General features: G+C 41.6%; 1 protein-coding gene across 1 annotated transcript in view; it reads right to left on the reverse strand.

Annotated features, from left to right (window-relative positions):
* Nucleotides 1-1,301: 1,301 nt before the first annotated feature.
* Nucleotides 1,302-25,503, reverse strand: part of hmcn2 (hemicentin 2) — an 82,479-nt gene continuing 58,277 nt past the window's right edge. Inside the window, exons 51-81 of the mRNA XM_012866286.3 lie at nucleotides 22,420-22,556; nucleotides 22,182-22,323; nucleotides 20,038-20,182; nucleotides 19,786-19,913; nucleotides 19,489-19,645; nucleotides 19,256-19,377; nucleotides 19,012-19,176; nucleotides 17,826-17,933; nucleotides 17,582-17,716; nucleotides 17,266-17,400; nucleotides 16,830-17,099; nucleotides 16,555-16,745; nucleotides 15,070-15,283; nucleotides 14,829-14,963; nucleotides 14,549-14,739; nucleotides 13,416-13,497; nucleotides 12,606-12,776; nucleotides 12,326-12,478; nucleotides 11,798-11,935; nucleotides 10,936-11,057; nucleotides 10,553-10,793; nucleotides 10,402-10,461; nucleotides 10,173-10,292; nucleotides 9,909-10,043; nucleotides 8,135-8,254; nucleotides 6,173-6,298; nucleotides 4,596-4,724; nucleotides 4,215-4,508; nucleotides 3,991-4,110; nucleotides 3,772-3,898; nucleotides 1,302-2,604 (exon numbers count right to left, since the gene is read on the reverse strand). Coding sequence (XP_012721740.2) covers nucleotides 2,226-2,604; nucleotides 3,772-3,898; nucleotides 3,991-4,110; nucleotides 4,215-4,508; nucleotides 4,596-4,724; nucleotides 6,173-6,298; nucleotides 8,135-8,254; nucleotides 9,909-10,043; nucleotides 10,173-10,292; nucleotides 10,402-10,461; nucleotides 10,553-10,793; nucleotides 10,936-11,057; nucleotides 11,798-11,935; nucleotides 12,326-12,478; nucleotides 12,606-12,776; nucleotides 13,416-13,497; nucleotides 14,549-14,739; nucleotides 14,829-14,963; nucleotides 15,070-15,283; nucleotides 16,555-16,745; nucleotides 16,830-17,099; nucleotides 17,266-17,400; nucleotides 17,582-17,716; nucleotides 17,826-17,933; nucleotides 19,012-19,176; nucleotides 19,256-19,377; nucleotides 19,489-19,645; nucleotides 19,786-19,913; nucleotides 20,038-20,182; nucleotides 22,182-22,323; nucleotides 22,420-22,556 — 4,892 coding nt within the window. The 3' untranslated portion in view covers nucleotides 1,302-2,225. The remainder of the gene's footprint in view (nucleotides 2,605-3,771; nucleotides 3,899-3,990; nucleotides 4,111-4,214; nucleotides 4,509-4,595; nucleotides 4,725-6,172; nucleotides 6,299-8,134; nucleotides 8,255-9,908; nucleotides 10,044-10,172; nucleotides 10,293-10,401; nucleotides 10,462-10,552; nucleotides 10,794-10,935; nucleotides 11,058-11,797; nucleotides 11,936-12,325; nucleotides 12,479-12,605; nucleotides 12,777-13,415; nucleotides 13,498-14,548; nucleotides 14,740-14,828; nucleotides 14,964-15,069; nucleotides 15,284-16,554; nucleotides 16,746-16,829; nucleotides 17,100-17,265; nucleotides 17,401-17,581; nucleotides 17,717-17,825; nucleotides 17,934-19,011; nucleotides 19,177-19,255; nucleotides 19,378-19,488; nucleotides 19,646-19,785; nucleotides 19,914-20,037; nucleotides 20,183-22,181; nucleotides 22,324-22,419; nucleotides 22,557-25,503) is intronic.

Consider the following 25,503-nt stretch of genomic DNA (forward strand, 5'->3'; position numbering starts at 1 on the left):
TACATAGCATTTTAAACCTATTAAAAACCAGGAGAGTGAACTTGCGTGTTCCCATGACTGTACTGAAGGTATGAAAATTCATTATTTCTGGAACAAAGCTTAAGTTGTTAAAGTTTCAGATATTTCCAATATGCTTCTAGATAAAAGTCAGACTGAAATTCCCATCCCTTTAGTAAATTTCTGTGATTCATAGCATTAATGTGTCAATAGGGTACTAAAGCTGTTCTGGGGGTACATAGCGGCACTGTCTCACACTAAAGACACTTAAGGGCTAAGTCTTTTTGTTTTTTTTACTTTTTTTAACACAAAAAGATTAACAGCAGAGATAAATGCTTCTTTTAGAAAAGATCTTCTGCCAAAGGATTGTTTGGCAGCAGGATACGGCAGAGATGCTGTAAAAAGCAGATTTTATCCTCAGGTGTGGGGAACAGATTTTAACTGCTTTTGGCTTATACATTTAATGGCCACTTTATTAGGTATACTTATTTAATTGCTTGTTAATATAGACAGCGAGTCAGTCAATCACATGATGCAGTTATGCACATTTAGGCATCCAGGCTTGGGGAAGACAACTTGCTGAAATAGAAACAGTCTCAGAATGGGGAAGAAAGGAGATTTAAATAACTTTGAACGTTGCATGGTTATTATTAACAGATGGGCTGGCGTGAGTATCTCAGACACAGCTGAGATTTTCACACATAGCTATTTATCTAGTTTACTGAGAATGTTCTGAAAGAGAAAATCTCCAGTGAGTAGCATTTTATGAGGATGAACATAGTTTGTTGATGTCAGAGCACAATGAGCAGGCCGGTTTGAGATGATAGAAAGCAGGGTCGTTGTGATCCTAGAATCGCTAGAGTGATGTTTTGCATTACAATATACAGTATAGCAAAACAATGTAGAAATAACACTTCTAGAACTGTTAATACACTTTATGCATGTATTTACTTTGGTATGAGTTTTACCATTATATGGAAATCTAATTTTGTTCAGAATGTAGAAAAAGTTCTGGTCTATGCAAATGATTTTGCAGGAGCTATTTTGATTGATTTTTTAAATTTTTTTTTTTTTTTTGGTAATTCACCAAAGAATCTGCTGCGCTTATGAAATGCAACCATTTCAATATGAACTCCAAAATATCTGGAGAAGGGTTTCTGAAACCTTGCTGAATTTATGCTGCAAACGATTAAGGCTGTCCTGAAGGCAAAGAGGGGGTCCAACCCGACACAACCGAGGTGGACCTAGTAAGGGGCAGAAATGGTGTACAATCAAGATAAACAGGGATCCTTTTGTGACAGGACTGTAAAAACATAAGCATTTTATTCATACAAATATTTGACACAATTACAGCAATAGGGGCTTTTTTGGTTTTAAACTTGGAGAATAAACGTCTAGAAATAATCTTCATAGTTCATTACTTTCAGGTGAATTGTCTTGTTAATTTATGGCTCCGGCTTTCTAACAGATCAAACGGAGTGGGTGAGGAAAAGTATTAATCTCCTGTGGCTTATCTCATAATGCAAGCACCAAGCAGCATGTGAATCGCTGATCAAGCTTTTGAAAAACTGACTTTTTATTACTGACACCAGCACCATGCACACAAACTCAAAATACCTCAGTGACATTCAACATAGCACCTTCTGACAGGTCAAATCAAATAAAACAGCGTAGAAAACCACATAGGACTGATAACAATGTGCCAGTACACCAGTAGATCTATGACAACTCGAACCACATGTTTGTTTAAAGGAGATTGTTTCAAATTGCTTAAATAAATAATATGGGGTGGAGGCGGGGAGACATTAAACAATTTCATAGCTGTAGAAAGATTAGTTTACTAGTATTTCGGAGTGCGAACTATAAAAATATCTCTGTACCAAACTTGGATATTCCACATGAGAATCAAACACTAAAACAATGGATTGCAGAAAATTCTAGAGGAAAGAACCCTCTAGGTTGTAAGATTGTAATTCTCCCTTTTAGCATTTCCCAGCGGATTTTGCCGATGTATATGAAAGTCTCACTTCTTTCCCATTAAGGGCATATAGCAGTCATATTCACTACAGAATGCACAGCTCTGTAGTCACATGACAAGCCTTCTCTGATGGCGACAATAAAGCAATGTCTTTTTTTTTTTCTTGCAGGGACTTTACAAAAAACTTAAACATCAGCGATTCATGGTCTGATTTTTTTTTTTTTTTCCCTGGGGAGGACAACATGGGGGCTCAGTAGGGGTACGGCGAGATGGAGATGTAGATGATGAAGATGCTTTGATACGTTATGCGACCTTGTTCTGAGATGGTGGTGGCTTGCACCCTGAGCCTCACGAGTCCAGGTCTATCCAGAACCCGCCGAGTGAAGATGATTCCTCTGCCGGCCTCGTCCTTGATGTCAAACGCTCGTCCCAGCAGACCCGTAACCGATTCTTGCTCAAGTATGGTGAAGGAGGTACGCTCCTGTAGGATGCCCGACTCTGAAAACGCTGACAGGCGTACCACGTTGTGATTGGGCGGTATGCCGGATGGAAGCGTGAGCAGCTTGTACTGCAGGAGCAGAGGAGAGCCTCCTGCGGCGCAGTCCAGAGAGCAGGGCCGGAAACAGGTCCTTTAAAAGTGAGGAGAAAAGAGGAAAATACGTATCTATTACACAAAATACTAAATGTGCTTGTACATGTGTGGCCAAAAGGTTTCTAACTGAAGAAAACACTTTAAACCAATTTTACGGCTTCAGTGTTATTATCTCTTTATCAGATGTGTCCATGATATTTTTAAGTTCAATAATAAACATTTCATAAGGCTTTTATAGAGAAATGTATCAAATTTATGGAACCTGTCAATTTCTTCTCAATGGGATTAACATCCAGGGAGATTCCTGGACATGGATCCAAATTTCAATGTTTTCAGTGCTCTACTATGCTGGAAAAAGTAAAAAATAAAATCATTGTTCGTCAACAAATTGCTCCTAGAGCAAGGTTCCTTTTTTCTGGAGGTTCTGATCTCATTCTTTCATTATAGCAGTGTGTTGGGGAAAATTGTAAGAGATCACATTCCTTTGGACTTAAAGGCAACCAGGCACGCAAATGGTTTCAAATTGTTGGCATGAAACAGTACTCATGGTGGTGTTCACTTTTCCTCTAAACAATTGATTTTCCAGATCTCCCAACTAGTAGGAAGGAGGCTTCATCAGAGAAAATAACTTTACCCGAGTCCTCTGCAGTTCAGCCTTAGTGCTTCCTGTAGAATCTCAGGCAGTCCTTGATATTTTTCTTGAGGGGATAGCTTTGTTGCTGCTCTTTGTGACACTGGACAAGTATCCACAACTCTCCGCCTCACTGTGCGTGCAGAAACATTGTCTACTGCAATTCCAGAGCAAGCTCCTCACCAGGGGCACCATAATCCTTTAAATAATTTATTTTTTATTTTGTCCTAACTTTTATAGAGCTTTTCTGTGGGTTCTGAAACAGAACCTCTCAAACCTCTGCAGCAGTCATGGTTCTGAAGCCTTTTTGACGCAAAACAATGACGATAGAAAGTGTTTTCTTGGAGGTAAACGTGGCTGAGAAAAGCGGAACAATTTAGATCACAACTCCATTCTAAAGCAACCATTTAGCACTTTTAGTTCATTCAGAATAACAGAGTAACATCAATCCTTGTTAACATTTCCCCCTGAACCAACAGCAAGATCATTAAAATTATTGGGCCAAAATGAACTTTTATATCTGGAGACCAATCTGTCTGGTAAACTGCATAAACAAGTGTAGATCATATTTACCCAGGACGTCCCCCACTTTGGTAGGAAGCAGGGCAGGGTGTATCCAGACACTGGTAGCCCCCTCTGGTATTAAAGCACATCTGATTGTGTCCACATTGAATTCTTTGTTCAGTGCACTCGTCAATGTCTGTTGAAGAGAGGAGATATGAGCTCATCTGCTATTTAGAGAGCGATTAGAAGGTTATGACGTTCAGAGCGGTGCTATTCAGGAAGCTCTACCTTTACAGCTCCTGCCGTTGGGCAGGAGTTTGTACCCTGGAGGGCACAGACAGCGAAAGCTGCCAATTGTATTTCTGCATTCATGCTGGCACGGCTTCTTCAACAAACACTCATCCACATCTGTGCCGAAAATAACATAAAATTGTTAAGAACACTCGGAGAACATTTGAAAGCGGCTGTTTTGTCCTTGTTAAATGCTCCGGGAAAACAGGCATCAAACCTACCCACACATGCACCGTCTTTGCTGGTGTAGCCCACAGGACAGCTCTGCCTGGTAATGCGAGATGCTCCGTTAGAGCGGGAGATGATTGGCCTGCCCAGGGATGACACCAGCTGTGGGCGGAGTCTGGCCCTGAATCTGGTGCCGTTGGTGAAGATCTGGCCTCGCTCCAGGCCTGCGCAGGAGCGTCCGTCCCCCAGCAGCATGGTCCCAGGAGGGCACAGACACCTGAAGCTGCCAGGTACGTTACGGCACTGGTGCGCACAAGGATTCGGGGTTTGCGAGCATTCGTCGATGTCTGAAAGGTAATGAAAATTCAGGTTGGATTCCATGCGGGATCCTTTTAAAGGGGCTTTTCATTAAACAGACAAAAATCAGGTCCTACCCAGACACGGAAGCCCGACTCCCTGAGACCTGTAGCCTCTGGGACAGACGCATCCGTAGCCTCCGATTGTGTTTTGACAGATCTGACTGTAGCGACACATGTGACTTCCATCTTGGCACTCGTCAATGTCTAAGAAAAAAAACCCGCAGTTCTTTCAGATTTCACAGAAATGTTTTTAATTTGGTGCTTAAAACAAAACTAACAGTAAAATCGGAATCAAACAGACAAAAAAGTGTTTTTTGTTTTTTTCTAATTACTTTTCCACGTCTCCTCTGCTGTTGGAACTATGAATTCTCTGTAATACATATTTTGGTATCCACCCTGGAGAAACCATTTTACCACCTCCTTCTGAGGGACCGACAGAGTCCACATAATTACCATCAGACATTCTGCTAAATGCAGCTTGGTGTCAAGTGTCTCGAAATGCTATTTATTTTTAGTAATTGCAGTTTTCCACAGTGAATTAAAGCAAACACACACAGGGATTTCCCGATCTGAGCCTTAGTTTTGGATTCCAATCGAGGCTTTTTTAAACACTGGTATCACAAACCTCTGACAAAACCCAGCTTCTGATTGAAGTTGTTATTTAGTAAGCCACATCCTCTGTGAGGTGTAGAGCCATGTGTTGCAAAGCCCGTTATTAATAATCATGGCCTATTTTTGTGAGAAGAGTTGCAGAACTGTAAACTCATAGTATTATTTTTTTCAAACAAATCTGGGCTTTTCCTAACAATCTAAGTTTCTACTTTGACATTCACAATGAAATAAAGACTGCATTAGGTGTCGGTGTCAGGTCACTGCTTTTACCAGAAACTGCCCTGAAATGTGTTAAGATCCCACTGAGACATCAAAACAGAGCAAACATGGTAATATTATGTGAGAACTTTAGCTAACTGTATGTAAACATTGTTCGCAGGAGCAGGACGTGAGTTTATTGAGAAGTATAAATGTGTGTCTTGGCTGAGATACAGTATAGGTTTGAAATAAATGATAAAACTGTGAAGACGTTTGGTGACAAGTTGTCAAAATGTGACGATTTCTCTTGTCCAGAAAACTAAAAGTGCTGAAATCAAGATTAAAGATACATTTGTTTAGGATTTCCTTTGACTGTTCTAGTTGAACTGTTTACTGAAACATCATTAGTTTAAGTTTGCAGTGTAACTTTTCAAAAGCATTAATATTTACTTTTAGTTTTCATTTGCCCGTGTTTTATTATGTGTCTACATTTTATTCCAACTTGCTTTAATTCTGTTTTTATTTTCCTATGTTTTAATCATGTAAAGCCCTTTGCGTTATCCTTGTCCTGAAATGTGCTATAGAAATACATTTGCCTTGCCTTGCCTTGCCTGTGGGGTAAAAAGACAGAGTAACTGACAAGAACTACAGATCCTTCAGTGTCCAGAGTCTTATCGATGAGTATGTTTATTACATGTAGTGGTATTTTACTGCACTTCAAAGGTACCGTGTTTTCAAGCATGCATGTGCCATTGTTTTCTTTAATGACTCAGATGGGTATCAGGGAGGAAAATCCTGACGGACACATCCGTTGACACAAGTCGTGTGTGGAAGTCACTAACCTACACAGACTCCGGTCTCTGCTGTCGTCATTCCTGCCGGGCAACTGTCAAAACACTGATATCCTCCGTCGGTGTTGCGGCACTGCTGGTGGGCTGGGCAAACATTTCTCATGCACTCGTTGATGTCTGGGAAAAGTGCAAACATTCCCACTCAACCGTTCGAATAATGTCATTATAGCAGACGTGTAAAGCTGGGGACACATCACATGACTTTCACAGATCTGATGAAACTTGGAGTTTAGAGTAACAGACTGGTTTCAACAGAGTTGTGTTTCAAGACAGAAAGAGCGGGGATCACACACTTAAAGGGTAACCCCCCTTTATTTTGCTAATAAACTGTTCACATGGTTGTCTTATATTGCTGTCTGTATATTCAGGTCATTATTTTGACTAATTGCTGAATATTTGTTAAAATCCTGCTTTTGTGTCTAAAACCATCAGTGTAGCGCCCTCCTAAGGTTCAGCGGGTGTCTTGCATTAAGTTTTAAATCAGTGTTGCTATTGGTTCAAAAGTTTTTGTGATGTAATTTGTAGACACTGACGTGTCAGTACCGCTGCTGCTGTGTAGTATAAAAGCAGCTTTGTCTCCGTCAGTTTGAATAGTGAGTTTAGCGGTCCTTCTATCGATTTCCATGTTAGCACTTTACCAGTGTACCGTTCAGTTAGTTTACTTTGTATTTATTTAGCTTTTACTAGTAGCCCAGACCAGCCCTCCCCGTACATTTCCTGGTTCGCCGGGAACATTTTTCAAGCATGAGATTGGGTCTGGTATGGGGGGGAGTTACACTTTAACACCGGAACATGCTGGGAGATCAAAATTTACGAGGGCAGCAGCGTAAACACACAGACCACTAGGTGACAGTAAAATAAAAATTCTCAGAATTCGTACAGGCCACATTTCTGCTCGACTCCATACAATAAAAACTGTGCAAGTTAAAATACTTTAAAAAGTACAGTAAAATGATCAATTTGGATAGAGTATTTTTCATAAAACTTGAGCTGAGAGCTCGGAATATTTATTTATATACTTTAAATGTTGATTTTTATCTAATAATGTTATTGTTTTTATCTAAATTGACAAGAATCTAATGTTTGGATTTGATTGTGCGAATAAATATTTTTTAATTTATGATACATTTATGATTTATTTATTTCTATTTGGAAACTGTTTTAATCAGAAAGGTCAGTTCATTAAATTAAGCCTCAACAAAAAAAAATATTTTATAGATTATCGACACATTAATTTAACAGAATTTAGACTTTTATGGTTACAATCTCAATTGTTTGCTTTATTTCAATAAAGCCCTTAATTACATACCATAATTTAGTATTAAATTTGATTTTCGTCCTTGTTTGTTTATTCTTCTTTTTATCAATGCGTGATGGTAATTAGTTGATAGTTTGTACGTATTATGCCTGCTGTTGTTTTGCATTTATGGTTCTAATTTTGTTTTAGTTACAAATAAAGTTTTGAACAGAAAACCAACACCAGCTTCCAGCAGCTCTCGTGTCCTAGCCTGTCTTTGTGTTTAGCTGTCGACGTCATACGTTTTCAGTTTGGTCGGTGATCAATCCACACTACCAGACTTTGTCCACAGTCGGCTCTAAAAATTCAAACATATTTTTTTATGTGTCTGACGTCAGGTCGATTCCCCTCTCAGACTCAGACTGCGGTCACACTAACAGATTTGTGCCGACTGTCCCCAACTACTGCAGACCAATGTAGACTTTTCCCCACTGAGGTTTGGAGACAAAATCAGGCAATAAATAAATAAATAAATATTTAGCATGTCCCCAGGTTAAGCTGTCCAGAGGCTCACTAATCTAAATAATAAAGCCTGATGGGGAACTAAGTTTGTTCATGTGAGTTTTAACCACTTTCCAGATCTTGTTTCCAAACCCCTGCAAATACTTTCAAACACGATGTAACTTTCAAAGGAGAAAAAGAGTGGAGGGACTGACCAATGCAGCGATGTCCTGACAGCTGGTACCCAGGATGACAGATACAACGGTAGGAGCCCAGAGTGTTGACGCACTTATGGTGGCACGGAGAGATAACAGACTCCCGGCACTCATCCACATCTGGAACACATGTTTGGCATGCAAAGTTTCATCAGGCATTGTATTTACTGTGGCTTCTACAGGTTTTTATACACTTTATACCTTTACACATTTTGTATTGTTAAAAGCACAAACCTTATGTAATTTTGGGGTTCTGATGCGACCTATTCAAAGTAGTACAAAACTGTGACGTAGAAGGAAAATAATAGATTTTTCCCAACGTTTTCTACAAATAAAGAACTTAACAGGCTTTGCGTGCATTTGTCTTACCCCATGAGTCACCGAGGCAATGCGCTGTTTGCCCCTCTCCCATCAGGTAAATGCTTCAGAAGCATCAAAGCCAAAACAAATAAGCTTAGAAACAGCTTCTTCCCAAGAGCTGTGAGGGCAATCGCCCCCTGATGGGAGGCTGCAGTCCAAAGCTTTAAATCATCCCCACTGTTACCAGCCCATCATACGCTACAATCACCTTAATGTTGTTGCCTACCTGCACGCTATCATCTCAGAACATCTAAATGTACATTTCTGTAAATGAAGCCTTAAATCATCATTGCATAATAAGCACCGTATTACCTCATTATCTGTTATCTGTGACTCATGAAGGAGAACTAGTTCATACCAACTTATAATCTTCCCTTTTATTTTTTTAATCTCTCTTGAACGCTACAATAATAATAAAAAAAAACTTTAACCCTTGTTCATTGCCTGTTTGTTTGTTTGCCTTCATTATGTGTACTCTGTGCCGGAGTGGCCAAAACGACATTTCACCACGGTAACAATAAAGAATACTTGAATCTTTGAGTCAATCCTTTGCAGAACCATCTTTCCCTGCTATCACACCATTGAGTCTTTTCAAAAATCAATAATTTGTATTGTCACCATGTGTTACCAAGGTGATTTTTTTTTTTCCAGACAGACACTGGTTCAGGATGCAGACATATAACACACAGCAGAGCTGAATGTAACTACAACCCTTCAGGGCCTTCAGCCATTCTGCCGTGCTGTCACTTTGCTGCGATGCATTGCCGTCCGGCAGGTGGCACAAAAATATTTATGTTTATGTATAGTGATCATGTCTGGTGCAAAGTTCTTTTCAGGCTCAAAATACTACTATCGGGACGTGTGGTATTTGAACATAGATATTAACCTGGCAAGCCAGGTTTATAATGTGTCGTGCTCCACGTTCTGACATTAATCTGGGACTGCTGCCATTTAATTTGTTTGGGAGAAGGAGGAGTTTGAGCAGAACTTTCCGAGCTGATTAGGCAAAGTGACACCTAGTGCCTGCCTACCAAGGGTCGGTTTTAGCCAATCACAGTATAAAAATAAATATGTAAGCAGCAGGTGTCCAGAGGAAATACAATAAGGTACTTATTGCTTTTTTTCTTTCAAAAAAAAAAAAAGAAATAGTTAATTCAAACTAAACAGATGTGGTAGCAGCAGCTATGCGTTTTTTCTCTAACAAAACTTTAGGGTCTTCAAAGAACAGCTGCATTTTTACTGAGATTAAGTTACATAAATAAAATACAATAAATTCAAGTTTGTAGTTTTAAAATTACCAAAATAATAATAATAAAAAAATGATTTAAAGCACTAACAAATGTTGAACAATGAGCGCTTAAACAGGAGACAAATGCCTCTAGGACAGTGTATCAGAAATAAACAGTGATAAAACCTTCACAGCTGGTTCCTGTGATGCTGGGTTTAAATCCTGGTCCACACTTGGCCTGACAGCGGTACGTGCCCACTGTGTTGACACACTGCTGGTTGTAGTGGCACATGTGGGAGCCTTGGGAGCACTCGTCAATATCTAAGTGGGATGTATAAAATCAAACAACAGAATGATGAAATGACAAGTAAACGGCTTAAACAGAAGGATATTTTGTATACATAAAATATTCCCGTCCAGCAGGTTTATTTATTTTTTTGTGTGTGTCACCGTTGCACGTGTTGGTCTCTGCGGAGATAGTGAAGCCAGTGGGACAGGCACAGGTAAATCCTCCCATGATGTTGTTGCACGAATGAGAGCATGGAGACAGCAGCGCACACTCGTCTTCATCTAACAGGAAGACGTGTTGTTACATTAACAGAACTGCAGCACTGAGAGGAGGATGCCAATGGATGTTGCCAGAAAACAAATGAGACATAAATGGGGAAAAGCGTCATACCAGCACAGTAGGAGGCTGTGTCAAGATTGAAGCCCTTTGGGCACGTTTCTTCGTAACCATCTGCAAAAAAAAAAATTCAACATTTTAGATTCAATAATTCATGGGATGATAGACGTTAATTCATTCTTTGTTTTTTTTGTTTTTTCCAGACCTGGTACGAGGAGGCTGGTCTTGATATGGAAGTCCAAAGTGAGAGTGAATATATTGTAGACACTGTTTATTCCGGAAACCTTGAGCAGCTGAAGTACAGGGCCTTGGCGCTCCTCCTGGCCCTCGTAAACGATGGTGTGATTGCAGCGCAGCACCATGGGACTTCCTCCTCTCTGGTGGGTCTGCGATGACCATGAGTACAGCTGTCCTTGGCTCGTCTGCACGTATGACTCATCAAAGTCCTGTGGGAGGAAGGTGAAATCAGGTCAGACGAATCGAAGAGCACTGGGAATATGCACAGATCCAATTTTGCAGGGCGATGTGAAAGGAACTCAAGATATAATTGAGGTCCTCGGATACACATAATCACTTCGACAAACACACCTGAAGGCCCAGATGAGATGATGATAATGACGGAGGAACGAAGCCGTTGATTACGATGTCAATCAGCAGAACTCCCTCAGAGTCCAATCCTCTGGCAACATGGGTCAGACGGAGGATCTCGCCTGTGAGAATTGCATTAAATGTTGGATAATGTGAGGAGGTGAGCGCTGCCATCTGCTGGCTGCCTTTAGAAACGAGTGTTCAGTTGTCAGATCAAGTACAAGAAATAACTCATCTAATTAGTTTTTCACTTTTCATTAAATGACAGGAATTCGTTTTGGACAACAATGAGGTGATGAGGTGAAAATGTCACATTATCTGAGTAAATATTTTACACATCAAGCATTCTAAGTGTAAAAATTTAGTTTAAATTTAAAGAACAGAAATAAAAATGCTGAATGATTTGAAATAGTTTAATAGAAACGTGGAACATCTGGCTGAAACAAAACTAAACCTGCGGTACCAACACAGGCGACAGGAAAAAACACAACAGATAAACTCTAACAATGTTGTTTTTAGTAATCGTAATGTTGATATCATATTTTTTTTTAGATATTTAAATATTTATACATTTTATATTGTAATTTATGAGTTTTTTATTTTGTAATTTTTGTTTATCCGTTTCATTTTGATATTTTATTTAGGCTCTCAATGTATTTCATAATGATGCGCTATGACTATTGTTGCTCTGCGTTGTCTAGCAGAGATACTTAGTCTGAATTTGTTATTGGCAAGAAATCTTGTACCTAACACGTATATTATGTTAAATTGACACGTTATACTGTTCTGATCGCATAACCAATACATCAATGAATAAACATAACGCTGAACATGTGAACGCTTGATTAGGGCCAAAGCTCACCGGTCTCGAACTCCAGCTGAGACTCCTGTCTGAAGTGGCCCTGTGTAAAGGAGAAGCCGTTTCTGGTGGCTCCCCTTTGAAGCACAGTGGTCCAATAGACGGGAGTGAAAACAGACACCAGAACCTGCAGCAAGGGACCTACAGCAGAACGTTAGTTATTTTCCTGTTGCTAGATCACAGTGAAACAGCACAGTTCAAATAGGACAAGCGTGGCATTTCAAACACTTGTTTCATTTCCACCTAGCAGAGAAATTACAGATGGGTGTACTCTTATGTATCACTTATTTCTCCAAGTGTTTAATAAAAAATTGTTAAAATGTCATTTCGTTATAAAAAAAAAAGGAATGAAACACTTTATTCTGTCCAAATGGAGGCTGTTTTACATCCAGAGCACTTTAATCGACGGGGTTTATTACAAAGGGTATCTAAACCCCAACACTGAGACATAAAAGGGTGAGGGAAGAGTGTGACTTGCTGGAACAGCCCCTTTGAAGATGAAGCTGCAGTACATTATGTACAGTGACTCACCCACGGTGGGGGGGATGTTGTCCAGACGTGCGTCCAGAGTGCTGGTGCCTTGTTCCTCGTTGTCTGTAATGTTGGCCTCCAGGAGGGAAACGCCGAACTCTCTGTCGTTCACCATCCCTATCAGACTGCCTCTAGTCTTGCGTGGAACCTCACCTGTCAGCACAAACCCCAACATAGAGATAGTAGGAGCTTTATATGCCTTTACAGGTGGTTCCTTTTTCCGTTACCTTGCCATCAAAAGTAAAAACGTAGATAACGGAAAATTGTCTGTCAACGCTACCTGGACACAAACCAGTCTGGCATTTCCTTGAGTCAGTGTTCGGACCGCTGCAGGAGCGGCCACCGTTTGCAGGTGCCGGATTGTTGCACAGTCTCATTCGTTCTTGAAAACCTTGGCCACACGTACTGCTGCATGGACCCCACTCCCCCCAGCTGGAGTAACCACCATGGACTGCATTAGAGAGGAAGAGACAACGATAACAGCATGAATTAGTTGGTTTTTATGTGGAAATTAACTCTTATGTCACACAAAATCAAAAGTGCAATATTAAGAGGAAGCTGCAATGTGTTATCCATAGAGATCCATTGTAAACGCAATCTGCCCCCGGTTCAAGGAAGTACAACAAAGTTATGTTTGATCATTTTGAGCGTTTAACCTCTCTATCAAGGAAAATGCTAGATTTGCAGATGTTGTCACCCCTCTAAATCTTAAGTTAAGGTGAGGATCTACCTTCTCCAGAAAACATGCATAGAACATCATTTTAGTAATGCTAACCAGGCTATCTCGACTAATCTCTCTTTTATGTTTTAGCACTAAAATATTTAAAAATGTCAAGTTAAATTTTACTACTACAGTAACACAAATATCATTTGCTCTCTCACACATGCACAGTATGACCTCCTGTCTGTTTCTAATGCACATAATGAATGGCTGCTCACGGTAGGCATGCTAGAAAAGAGGTTGTGAATGTGCATCGTCAGGTTAAAGCTTAACAAAATCTGGAGATTGGAAATTCTGATCAGCGTATCTCTATAGTTGCTGATTTCTTATTCAATGCACAGTCTGTGAAATTAAATTATCTGAACTTACTCTGAATCTTGAGAGTAATAGTCCTCTCAGCTGTTCCAGCCTCACTCTCCGCCACGCACTGATATTCTCCTTCATCAGCTGCCTGTGGATCGAACAGGTGGAGGAGACAAGTTGAACTTTTACTTATTTAATTAGTGTTCCACCATCTAATACTGGCATCACAATCTTTAAGAACTAAACTATTTACGAGTCAGTTACTTTTGCACAGAAAGAAAACGTAGCATCGAAAAGTTAACATGTTCAGAGAAGCAGCTGATTTTCTTCCATAAAACTGTCATGGCAGACAGGGTTGGTCCAGGGAGGGGGAAAATTTAACATTAGAGACCACCGTGGGAAGGACAGTCATCCATCTGTGAGAGTCTCAGCTGCAGGCTGTTCAATTACAGCCTCAGCTACAGACCATAACGAGGTTATAGATGAACGAAGGCGGGGCGAGTCTGGCAACATTTAGCGCCCTCTTCTTCACTTCGCTCTGTGGCTAATGCTGTTAGCCTCTGTGGCTGAACTGAATCTGATTTGGATGGAAGCAGGGACACCGAGGGGCAGTCACAAACTGTCCCTACACCCAAGGGGACTTCAAATGAAGCCTGAATTGGATAAATGATGCAAAACTTTTTTGCAGTTGTTTTTTTATATATATATATAGGAAGGCCTAATTATTCAAACTTAAGTTACAACGGTTATCAAAATGGATATGTCATGATTAGAGTTGCACCGATACCGATACCAGTATCGGCCAGGGTGCCGATACCACACTAAAATGGTGGTATCGGTATCGGTGAGTACCAACAAATAGGTCACAGATACCATTTTGATGTCTGTATGTCACTTGAACACAGCCTTCTCTCTCCCGACACTCACTAGTTCTACTGGATTCACTTTGTATTAGTCTTTTTCCTGCTTTAATAAGGTAGCAGCTTGACAAAGCCATGATAGCAATTATTTTACATCCAAGTAGTATGCTGTTCTTCATATATACACACACACAAAAATTTCAAAGTAATGGTATCGGTATGGTATCGGTATCGGCCGATACTGCACAGCCAGGTATCGGGTATCGGTATCGGGGCCAAAGAATGGCATCGGCGCAACACTAGTTATGATATGATATGCAAAAAGCAGAAAGGATTTACAGTGATGCTGTAAATGAGCAAAGACCCGTTGTGGAACGTTTTCATTCGGGGGAGGCGGTGTAAGGGCGTCCCGTTTCGAAGCCAGCGGAGGATGGGGCTGGGGTCTCCGTGAACTGGACAGTCGAGCATTGCAGCGCCCCCCTGGACAACTGTCTGAGATGTGTGGGCTTCACCCTTTAACACTGGAGGCTCTGAAGGGGCACAGAATAAATCATTAACACAGGAGATGAGTACAGCATGGTTTATCCGCATATATGGAAATAACCGTTTAAAACCTCACCTCGGACACGGACAAATGAGAGCGCTCTGATGGAGCCCACGCTGTTCTCTGCTAAGCACACGTAGGTCCCAGCGTCATTCAAAGTCACATTCTCAGTGAGGACTGAGCTCCTCCCTGCCTCATCTATAATGGCCCCTGAAACAGTTTGGATGGAGTTAGAACCCAAAACAGCATCATAAACCAAAAACAACTATCCATCACAGAGGAGCACACTCCACCGTGCTGCACTCGAACTGAGTACCTTTGTAGGGATTGTTGTTAATAGTCCAGGAGACTGTGGGAGCAGGTGTTCCCTGAGCGTGGCAGTATAAGGCCAGACTCTGCCCCTTGTTCAGGGTTACATCACCTGGCAGCTCTTTAAAGACAGGCCTGGTGTTAATGGACAGGTGGACGTCTCGTCTCACTGAGCCCACAGGGTTTGTGGCCACGCAGGTGAATGTACCAGCATCTTCCGCCTGCGCAGAGAAAACTGTCAAAACGGATTCCCCTGCAAGCGGCTCGAACCACATGTGCATTATTAAGCAGTTGTCAGTAGAGATGCACCGATCAGCATTTTGTTGCAGGTCTGAAGCGCTTGGGAAAGCTTTCAAAGAGATTTGCTTTAGCCGATCTTGATATATCTTTATCAGCTATGATATAGGACTGAAAATATAGATCTTTCTAGCCTTCTTGCCGTAAACAATGATTTATAATTCCTGTTAGGAGCAGAGGTAATCAGAAGGTTGTGAGTCCTGCTTCCTGAATCAGGTATTGATGCTGCCTTGGACTATAGGCACCTCACCTATAGCCTTATCTGTATATCAATGTATGAATGTTAGGAGAATAACTGGGTGATTATGATGTGTGTATAAGTGCTTTGGTTGGTTGACACTACTAGAAAACAGCACTCTCTGTGTATTCCTAGAAAATACCGACCCTCAGATGAACTCTGCAGAGCCCGGTTTACTATCCCCCTTCTCAATCAATAAATGGACTCCTCCAGACCCTTTAATGACATTTTCATGTCTGAGAGAGCTAGAAAGGTCAGAATGAAACAGAGTAACTTTGTGGTAACAAATTCCGCCTCCTTGTTATCTGCTAAAAGAGCCAATCTTTGCCTGAACAAACCACAGATACACCACCAGTAAAAGATTGGATTCACCTTCTCATTCAATGGTTTGTCTTTATTTTTATTACTATTTTTATTACTACAGTTGGAAAACCATTTCAGGTGGCTAAACTCATGAAACTCATCAACAGCAAGCCAAGATTGACCAAAGCAGTGATCTCCCAAAAAAGGGAGGTGGGATGGTGGGGTTGGACAAAGCTAAAATATATGAGAGACGTTTTGAGTTATTTCACAATTTTGTCTACATAATTCTATATATTTGTGAGTCATTATTTTGATGTCTTCACTATGTAAATCGCAATGCAGAAAGTCCTAAAAATAGGGAAAAGCCATTGAATGACAGAGGTGAGTCTAAACTTTTGACTTGTTATGTAGGCCATGAAATATTGTATAGACTGTATAGTAGTATACACCTCTCTGCCACCTCTGACCCCCCCCCCACCAAACTTACTGATAATAAAACAGCTAACTTTGACACTCAGGCTTGTTGCCTGATTGGAAAGAAGTTTGTATTTTTCACTTTCCAGTCAACTGGTCAGGGCCGACCGAGCCGATCAACGGCAGATTTCTCAGTGCATCTCTAGTGAACAGTACAAACAGCATGAACCCAAGTCTGACCTCCACCCTCTCGATAATCAGCTCTCCGGATCGTAGGATGGTGAATTTTCCATGAAGGTTTGGGACAACAGCACCATCCTTCTCCCATGACACTCTGGGTTCTGGGAAGCCCTGAGCTGCACAAGGTAGTAGAGCCTGAAACCCCTGAATGACTGACAGCTCTGTCTGTGCCGGCGGAATCATGGGTGGAACTGAAATGCAATGACACGAGTCACGTGAATGTGTTATACGTCATACACAACATGAGGTGGAGTTCAACAAAGCCCCTTTTTCACCTTGAACAGTTAGCCTCAACTCAAGGCTAGTTCTGCCAGCCAGGTTTTTAGCTGTACACGTGTAGATTCCTGCATCGCTCCGCTGTGTGGAAATAATTGCCAGAGTTCCATTGGCAAAGATACGTATATGGGTACCGTCAACCACAGGCCTCCTGTCTTTTTGCCAGGTAACTTCAGGGTGAGGCTGACCATCAGCCAAACACTCCAGACTGACTGGCTGGCCTAAGACAGCAGTGTAGTCAACTCGAGGCACACTCAGCACAGGTGGAACTGGGTAAAAAGCAGGAGAGCAAATTCAAATTCAGTCATAAATGTATCATAAGTGCTTAAAATAACTTTTTAGTAATACAGAGTGAAATGTACGGCTAATCTATTGTGACAACAAAGCATTGATGCAGAAACTGTTAACCTTAATACAGAATGAAGCTCATTTTACCTAGAAGAACCAGTCTGGTTCTAGCTACAGATACCCCGGCCTCGTTCTTTGCCAGGCACTGGTAGGTCCCAGCATCTCCAAGAGTCACGCGAGAGAACTTCAGAGCTCCATTTGAGAGCACAGCCAGCCTGTGACCTGTAGCAGTCACATGGGCGTGATCAATAACATCAGAATAAGTAATGATCATGTGAGGTATATGACAGTGCCATTATCCCAGCAGTAAACATGTCACAATAATGTTGATTGACTCTAAAAGTTATCAGTACAAACTGTCCATTACAGTTGACTTTGATAAAAATGCTCATATTGTCGTTACCAGCGGCTATAGGGACCCCTTCTCTCTGCCAGGTGATTGTTGGTCTGGGGAATCCTTGAACGTCACAAGGAAGAACAGTTCCATGTTTCAACAGTACCTGTACTTCCTCTGGCATCGGCCTGATCTCCGGTGGTTCTAGGAACGTGAAAACGGACACAGTTTTTTATTTCACAGGGCACATGATAGATGACAAGATTACTAATTTTTTCACCCAGTGACTGAACTCAGGTCCGTTAGAGCCTACCTTGTACGGTCAGGGAGATGTGCTTGTGAGCCACTCCAGCTGGGTTTCGGGCTGAGCATGTGTATCTGCCAGCATGACTCGGCAGAGCAGCAGTTATCTCCAGCACCCCTGCATCAACATGACCAAAATGCTCATTTGTAACATTGCGTTTGTGCAAAGAAAAAAATAACTGTTTAAATCTGAAGGGACGTTATTTCAGTCCAACAGGATTTACAATGTAAAGAGCAATAAGACCTGAAGAACAGGCATGGACCTATTACTGGTATTAAGACATACTATGACCTTAAAAAGTTACAGTTTCAAAACAGCTTGAATTTTACAACACACTGTTAATTCAATTCTATTCCAGTTTAGTTATATAGCGACGATTCACAACATGTCATCTCAAAGCACTTTAGAGCGATGCTAGAAAATCAAATCATACAGACAGATTGGTTAAACGTTTTCCATCAAAGGAAAGCCAGCAGATTGCATTGAGTCATTGACTTGCAGCAATCCATCATAACGCATGTAGCGACAGTGGAGAGGAAAACTCCCCTTTAACAGGAAGAAACCTCTAGCAGAACCAGGCTCAATGTATTACTGTGGTTTGAATTCCTATTAGAGAAAAAACAGAGGAAGTGACAGTTTTCTGCTATATAGAGCATTGAGTAACACCGCTTGCCCTCTACACATACGGCACACTGCTGGTCAGCTGGCTGAAAAAATATGGGAAGTTATCACTATCATTGAGGCTAGTATAAAACTACAAGCAAACCCCTGCAAGCCAGACTAATTAACAAGCTACCCTGAGCTTGTTATAGTTGTGTTACTCTATAAATAGCAGAACAACAAAAAGGTTTAGTACTATTTTGTGCAATAAACAATTGAAAAAAAATGTCTACTACAATTTTACTTAAGTATATATCAGAATAAAACTAATAAGTCAATGTTGAGGCACATTATTATCACTGCAATAATATTATCCATAACATATATTTATTGGTGTAATTACAGTCATATCAATATTATTATAACTATTCAGAAATAATTGCTTCATCAGCAGAAGGACTTTGTTTCTTTGTTCCAAATAAAAACAATTAGATCATGTTATAATGTTTGATTTTTTTTTATTTAAAATCACCTATCATAGTGTGGGAATATAATGGTGGCCATGCTGAGGAGCTACCCAAACCAGTTGTCTTACCAGTAGGAAGAACACGATAACTTCCTCCCCGGGTGCCCAGTTTGGCTCCGCCCTTCGTCCAGGTCACGGTGGGCTGAGGCTGTCCTTGAGCATGACAAGGCAACACCACAGGGGACATTTTCACAGCTGTCACTGCTGTGAGATCATCCTCGATAGAAGGTGGGACTAAAGAGGAATACAGAAGTCAAGCACTCAAAGGTCTGAGGCACCAATTTGGCTGTGGTTCAATACTCAATAGTATTACCTTGGAGGATGACTTTGATCACCCTGCGCTCCTCTCCGGCATCGTTGACCGCCGTGCACTCGAAATAGCCTCCATCCTCATTGGATGGTGACAAAAGAACAAGAGACCCAGATGACAGTAACCTGGGTTGAAAGGGTACGAAGGTAGAACAAGTTTATGTGACGCCACCCAGTGAGTGATGTTGCATTTTTTAGTCGTATTAGAAGTGAATACATCCACAGCTTTGTATTTACCTATATGCACCAGGCTGCTGGTTAATGACAAGTGGAGTACCATTCCTCTTCCAGGATATTTTTGGCGGTGGTATACCAGTGGTCTCACAATTAAGCACAGCTCTACTTCCAGTGGTTACCGTCACGTTGAGTGGACCAGGACTGATAGAAGGGCCCACTAAGAAGAGACAGAAATGCTTTACATTAGATGGACCAATACTTTTTTCCTTACAGGACTGTTCTACTTTTATATATGTATGGACTATAAGTTACAGAGACAGCTTAATAATAATAATAAAAACTACATGAGGTATTTACCAAAAACTCGGAGATCCATTGCACGGTGATCTGAGCCAGCCTGGTTGGACACTGTGCAGTAGTAGCGTCCAGCATCATTCAGTTGAGCCTCACGTAAACGCAGGGAGCCCTCAGACATCACTGTGTACCTGAAATAACACGCAATTAAAAAGTGATCAGTCAAAAAGATGTCATACTTTAAATAATCTACAATAAGTGAATCTGAAGCTGCAGCAAGTGACAAATGTCTTGCCTAGTTATCTTAGAACATACTTATTGTTATCCTTAGGCACAGGGAAGCCATCTTTCCTCCATATTACCGCAGGCAAGGAGTCACCTTCAACTTCACAAGGTAACACCACATCCTGGCCAATGTGAACTGTTACCAAGGAGCTGCTTTCCTTTATTACTGGTGGTACTGAAAATAGAGACGAGCAGGTATAGCTTAACATACTTAGATTCCCAGAAGAGCATTAAACAAGCTTTTCTAAAATGCATTAGGAATGAAAAAACAAAAAAGGGACACAAAAAAGAAGAAAAAAATCAAATTTTTAGCAGATTGAAAAGACTGCCAAAAATTACAGTGCATAACTACACAGATTAGAATAACAGATAAAGATCTATTTATTCTAAGCAATTTTGAAACCTAGAGACATAATTTAACATAGCTCCGGAAAAAGCAACACAGATTTAATAAACATTAGAGCAGCCAGGGGGCTCCACAGTGGCGTAGTGGGTAGCACTGTTTCCATGCAGCAAGAAGGTCCAGGGTTCAAGTCCCACCCATCCTCTGAGTCTTTCTGCATGGAGTTTGCATGTTCTCCCTGTGCATGCGTGGGTTCTCTCCATGTACTCTGGCTTCCTCCCACAGTCCGAAAAACATGACTGTCCGGTTAATTGGCCTCTGTAAATTGTCTCTAGGTGTGACAATGGTTGTTTGTCTCTGTGTTGCCCTGCAATAGATTGGCAACCTGTCCAGGGTGTACCCCACCTCTCACCAATTAACAGCTGGGGATAGGCACCAGCACCCCTCGCAACCCCATAAGAGATAGACATGATAGAAAATGGATGTATGGATAGACCAGCCAGAAACACAAAAAAGTCAAGTGTGTAAAAGCATACAATTGAATTTTAAAGAACAATGTAAAAAACTAAATCATGTTGGGATTTGGATTGCAAATAAAGCTTTGCAAATTTATCACCTTAAAACAACAAACTTTATTTTTTATAGATCTTATGGGAGAACCTAACCGTGAAGCAGAAGGAAAATGTTAAGTATTTTTAACCTTCATCTTGCAAATAAGTTAATTACAAATCTGAGAATCATGGTGGATAATTATAAACGGACCTCTTTACTCTGACACTCAAAACATCGAAATAGTAAATAAAGTTCACACGTGGGCAATTTAATCTCAGTTTAAATACAACAAGCCTTGTAGAGAATGCTAGTGAACAAAGCTGAAAAGTTGCAGAGAGGTTTGAAGGAGGATCTGAAAACAGAGATCGCCAATTAAGACATGACCACCCACAGCCTATAAACAGGCTGGGCATGGAGAGCATTAATCAGAGAGGCAGCAGAGAGGACCTTGGTAACTCTTAAGAAATATACATGACAGCAAGTATTTACCCTGCCCTCCCTAAATCTGGTCTTTATGGAAGCATGGCTGATAGAAAGCAATTTTTGATAGAAAATAGTACAAATACCCCATTCCCACCATGTTTTGGGGATGCATGTCTTCATTAAGGATAGGAATATCTCGAATTAATGGTAAGATGTATGGAGCTAATTATAGGGAATCATAGGGAACAAAATGCTTAGAGGCTGCCAAGCAGCTGCGGGTGGAAAGGAGCTTCACCTTCCAGCAGGCAATGACCCTAAACATACAGCCATTCCTACAAAGATCAAAGCACATTTACGTAATAAAATAGTCTCCTAAAAGTCCAGACCTAACTCAAACTAAGTGTGCCAAGTCTATAACATCTCTGTTTACAGATCATCTCCATCCAATCTGACTGAGCTTGAGCTATTTCCCAAAAAAACTATTGGCAAAGATTTTAGTTTCTAGATGTTCAGAGCTGATAGAGACATGTGCTAAAGGAGTTTCTGCTGTGATTACAGTCCAAGGAGGTTTTTGATTGAAAGAGTGGAACTATTCAAATGGTTTGAATAGTTTGACATGGCATGCTTACACACTGACTAAATAATATAATGAAACCAGTGAAAAAACAAAAGCACCTAAAGATGTCCCTAATGTGTTAGGATATCCCCTTAATGCACACTTATGAAGAACAGACAAACTTAGTGTATACTTAAATAGTATTTGAAATTAAATGAGGATAAATGTAAGAACTTTTTAGTTGTGTGATATATACATTTTTAGAATAAAACATGTTTCAACATCTTTTGTTAGACTTACAGAGAATCTCCACTGTGAAGAAGAGACTCTTGCTTCCAGCCATGTTCGTAACTACACAGCTGTATTGGCCGCTGTCCTCAGGCTTCACCTCCTGAATCTCCAGGTACTGACCTCCCGCCAGCCGCTGGATACGACCCCCAAGCTGATGTAACAGGAAGAGACAAGGAAAAGGCAAAGTGAGAGTCAGACGAGTTCAGTATTATATAACTGTTCAGGTTTAAACTGTTCAACTCTGTACCTGCAGCTTGGCGTCATCCTTGTACCACTCTATATCTGGAGGGGGGTTACTGTCCGCCAGACACTCTAAGGTCAGGTGTCCTTTAAATGGCACGGTCACCGTCTTCACGTCACCAGAGCCAAGGAGTGTCGGTGGGACTAAAATTCAAATACAAATGGCTTTTACAAAAATTAATCATTTAAAGAAAAAAGTCCCCTGGTGAATGGTGAACTCAGTATAGCCTCAGAGATGATCAAGGTGTGGAACAACAAAAACAAACAAACACACAGGTGAAGGCATATTTAAAACTGATGTGTTCTAACTGCCAGAAGTAACTGCCTAACTAATACAATCTATGGAAAAAAGGATGAAGTGTCACATTCATGTTTTCCATTTTGACCCTGAAGCAATAAACATGGGGACAGGCAGAAAAGAGTTCTTTATTGGAGGTTTCTGTAGTGGGATGACGGAGAGTCATTCCACAAGGAACTGGATAAGACAGGCTTGTTCTGGAAGATGTGGATGGTCAGGGAGTTTAAGTTAATGGTGGAGTCTATGTTGAACGGGGCTAAAAACCTGGGTGCCAACTTTGTGGAATACACCTTAAGAGAGAAGGTCTTAGAGGATAGCCACACCTCTCGACCGGGTTGGTATGTGGGAGATGGGATCCTCTTCCTATCAGCGTATTTCTTGTTCTGGGTGGCAGTTCTATCCAGAGCTGCCTTATTCTCGTCCCAGATCATTTTACAGGCCTTAAGGTGACTCTTGACAGAGGTCAAAGATGGTATCAAGAAAGGACAATGGCAGGAGGTTAGGTTGATACCCCAAGGGGGCCTCAAAGGGGGATCTTCTGGTGGCGGTGGAGATGTGACTGTTGTGAGCGTACTCTACCCAGGCAAGATGTTGACTCCAGGAAGTTGGACAGTTCTCACAGAGAAAACAGAGAATGTTCTTGAGTTCCTGTTTCTTCCGCTCACAATGGCCGTTAGTTTGATGATGGAATGATGGATGAGAGGTTGACCTTTACTACAGCAGAAGTCCCACCAAACCATTTTAGAAGGTTTGCCATGTAATTCGGAAAACGTAGTTATACAGCAGCAGGACTGTCAAGATGGGAGTTTGGCGAGACTAAAGACATTACATGATTTTAAAAACCTGTCGATGATGGTTAGTTTGACCGTCTTTTTCTTAGATGGAGGGAGACCTGTGATGAGGTCTAGGGCGATGTGGGACAAAGGTCGGTTGGGAGTGGCAAGAAGTTGCAAGTTGCAATTTTTTGGTGTTCTTGTGTTTGGTGTGGGCGGCATAGGCAACAACAAATTTGATAACATCTTTGTTTAGGGATGGCCACCAGAGGTACATACGAATGAGGCCAATGGAGCAGCTGGTACCAGGATGACCCGAGAACTTGGAACAATGTGCCCACTGAATGACACAGGCTCTGATGGATGTGGGAACATAGCTATGCCCGGGAGATCTTCCCCCAGAATCTGGCTCGTCAATGAGAGCCTGCTGGATACTCCGATAACACAGGAAGATTGAAGGATGGTGGTTGGCTGCTGGTTCTCTTCAGTAGGGGAGAATTGTCAGGACAACGTGTCAGGTTTGACGTTTTTGGATTTGGGACAGTAGGTGATGGAGAAATTAAACTGGGAAAAGAAGAGTGACCAGCAAGATTTTTGGGGGTTGAGTGTTTTCACTGACTGATAGGCCAAATTCTTATGGTCTGTCCAAATGAATATGGGTTGTCCTCCAATTAATACCTCTAGTCCTACAAGGCGAGCTTGCTGACCAGAAGCCCCTGGTCGCCAACATCCTAATTCCTCTCAGGAGGAGTGAACTGGCAGTAGAAGAAGGCACAGGGGTGAAGCTCAATGGTGGTTTTGGAACTTTGAGACATGATGGCTCCCATACTGGTGTCCGAGGCATCAACTTCCAATATGAACTGTTTCTACACAGGTGGCCTGATGGAAGTGGAGCACCAGGGAGAAGGTCAATGGCACAGTCCTATGGATGGTAAGGGGGAAGATAAACGGCAAAATCTTTTCTAAATATCTTATGAAGGTCATGGTACTTGTAGGGAACCTTGGACAGGTGAGGGGTAGTGGTGAAACAAGGTGGAGTGGAGGAACTAGGAGATGGGGCAGGTGGCTAAGCAAAAAGGGCTTCATGATTCTATGTGGAAATCTCTCCAGTTAATGTGTGGATTGTGGGTGGCCATCCAGGGGTATTCTAGGACAACGTCGAACTCTTAAGTGGGAAAAACAAGAAACACAATCTGCTCATGGTGATTGCCTGACACGATGAGATGAAGTGGCTCTGTTTTATGGGTGACAGTAAGAAGCTGGTTGCCGTTAAGGGCAGCTACTTTGATGGCTGATGGGAATGTAATGGTTGGAATATTTAATTTGGATGCCAAGTGAGGGCCAATAAGATTTTGTTCAGAACCGGAATCAACAAGCGGATAAGGTTACAAAATATAGATTGTTGGTGACTACAGTTGTTTTCAACAGGAACTGAGGTATTTCACTATCATGAACAGCACCCACCAGGACCCCCAGAATTACTGGTGGACATTGTCTTTTGGCCTCGTAAGACGATTAAACCTGAAATGGAGTATGCAGTAAAGGCAGAGTTTGGCTGTGAGGCACCTCTGTCGCTCCTCACAGTCAGTTGTGGGTTGAATGTGGTGGACGGCTCAGCGGTGGAGAGCGTTGGAGGGTGGACAGGTTTCGTGATCAGATGGATTACTCGGGACGCCAGTGGAGCCAGAGGAGCAGAGGTCACCAGAAGTGTCAGAAAGGCTCTTAGGATTTGGAACTGGAACAAGAATGGAGGATCTTCTCAGGAGTTGACGTGAGAACGACCCAGGCCAGGTTCCGGACGGGAAAGGTTATCGCTCAGGGAGAGCTAATGCTCTGACGCCTTCCTTCCGTCTTCTGGCTTCTTAGATACTCCTCTAATTCGGTAGAGATGGCAAACAGTTGTGCTGCTATCCACCTGTCATACCCAGCTGGAGAAAGGTAAGAATGTACCACACAACCACCAGCCTGAACACAGACCCATACACCTTACCTGAACAGTAGAAATGTCACCATACATGCT

This window comes from Fundulus heteroclitus, chromosome 12 (genome assembly GCF_011125445.2).
Source record: "Fundulus heteroclitus isolate FHET01 chromosome 12, MU-UCD_Fhet_4.1, whole genome shotgun sequence".
Lineage (NCBI taxonomy): Eukaryota > Metazoa > Chordata > Actinopteri > Cyprinodontiformes > Fundulidae > Fundulus > Fundulus heteroclitus.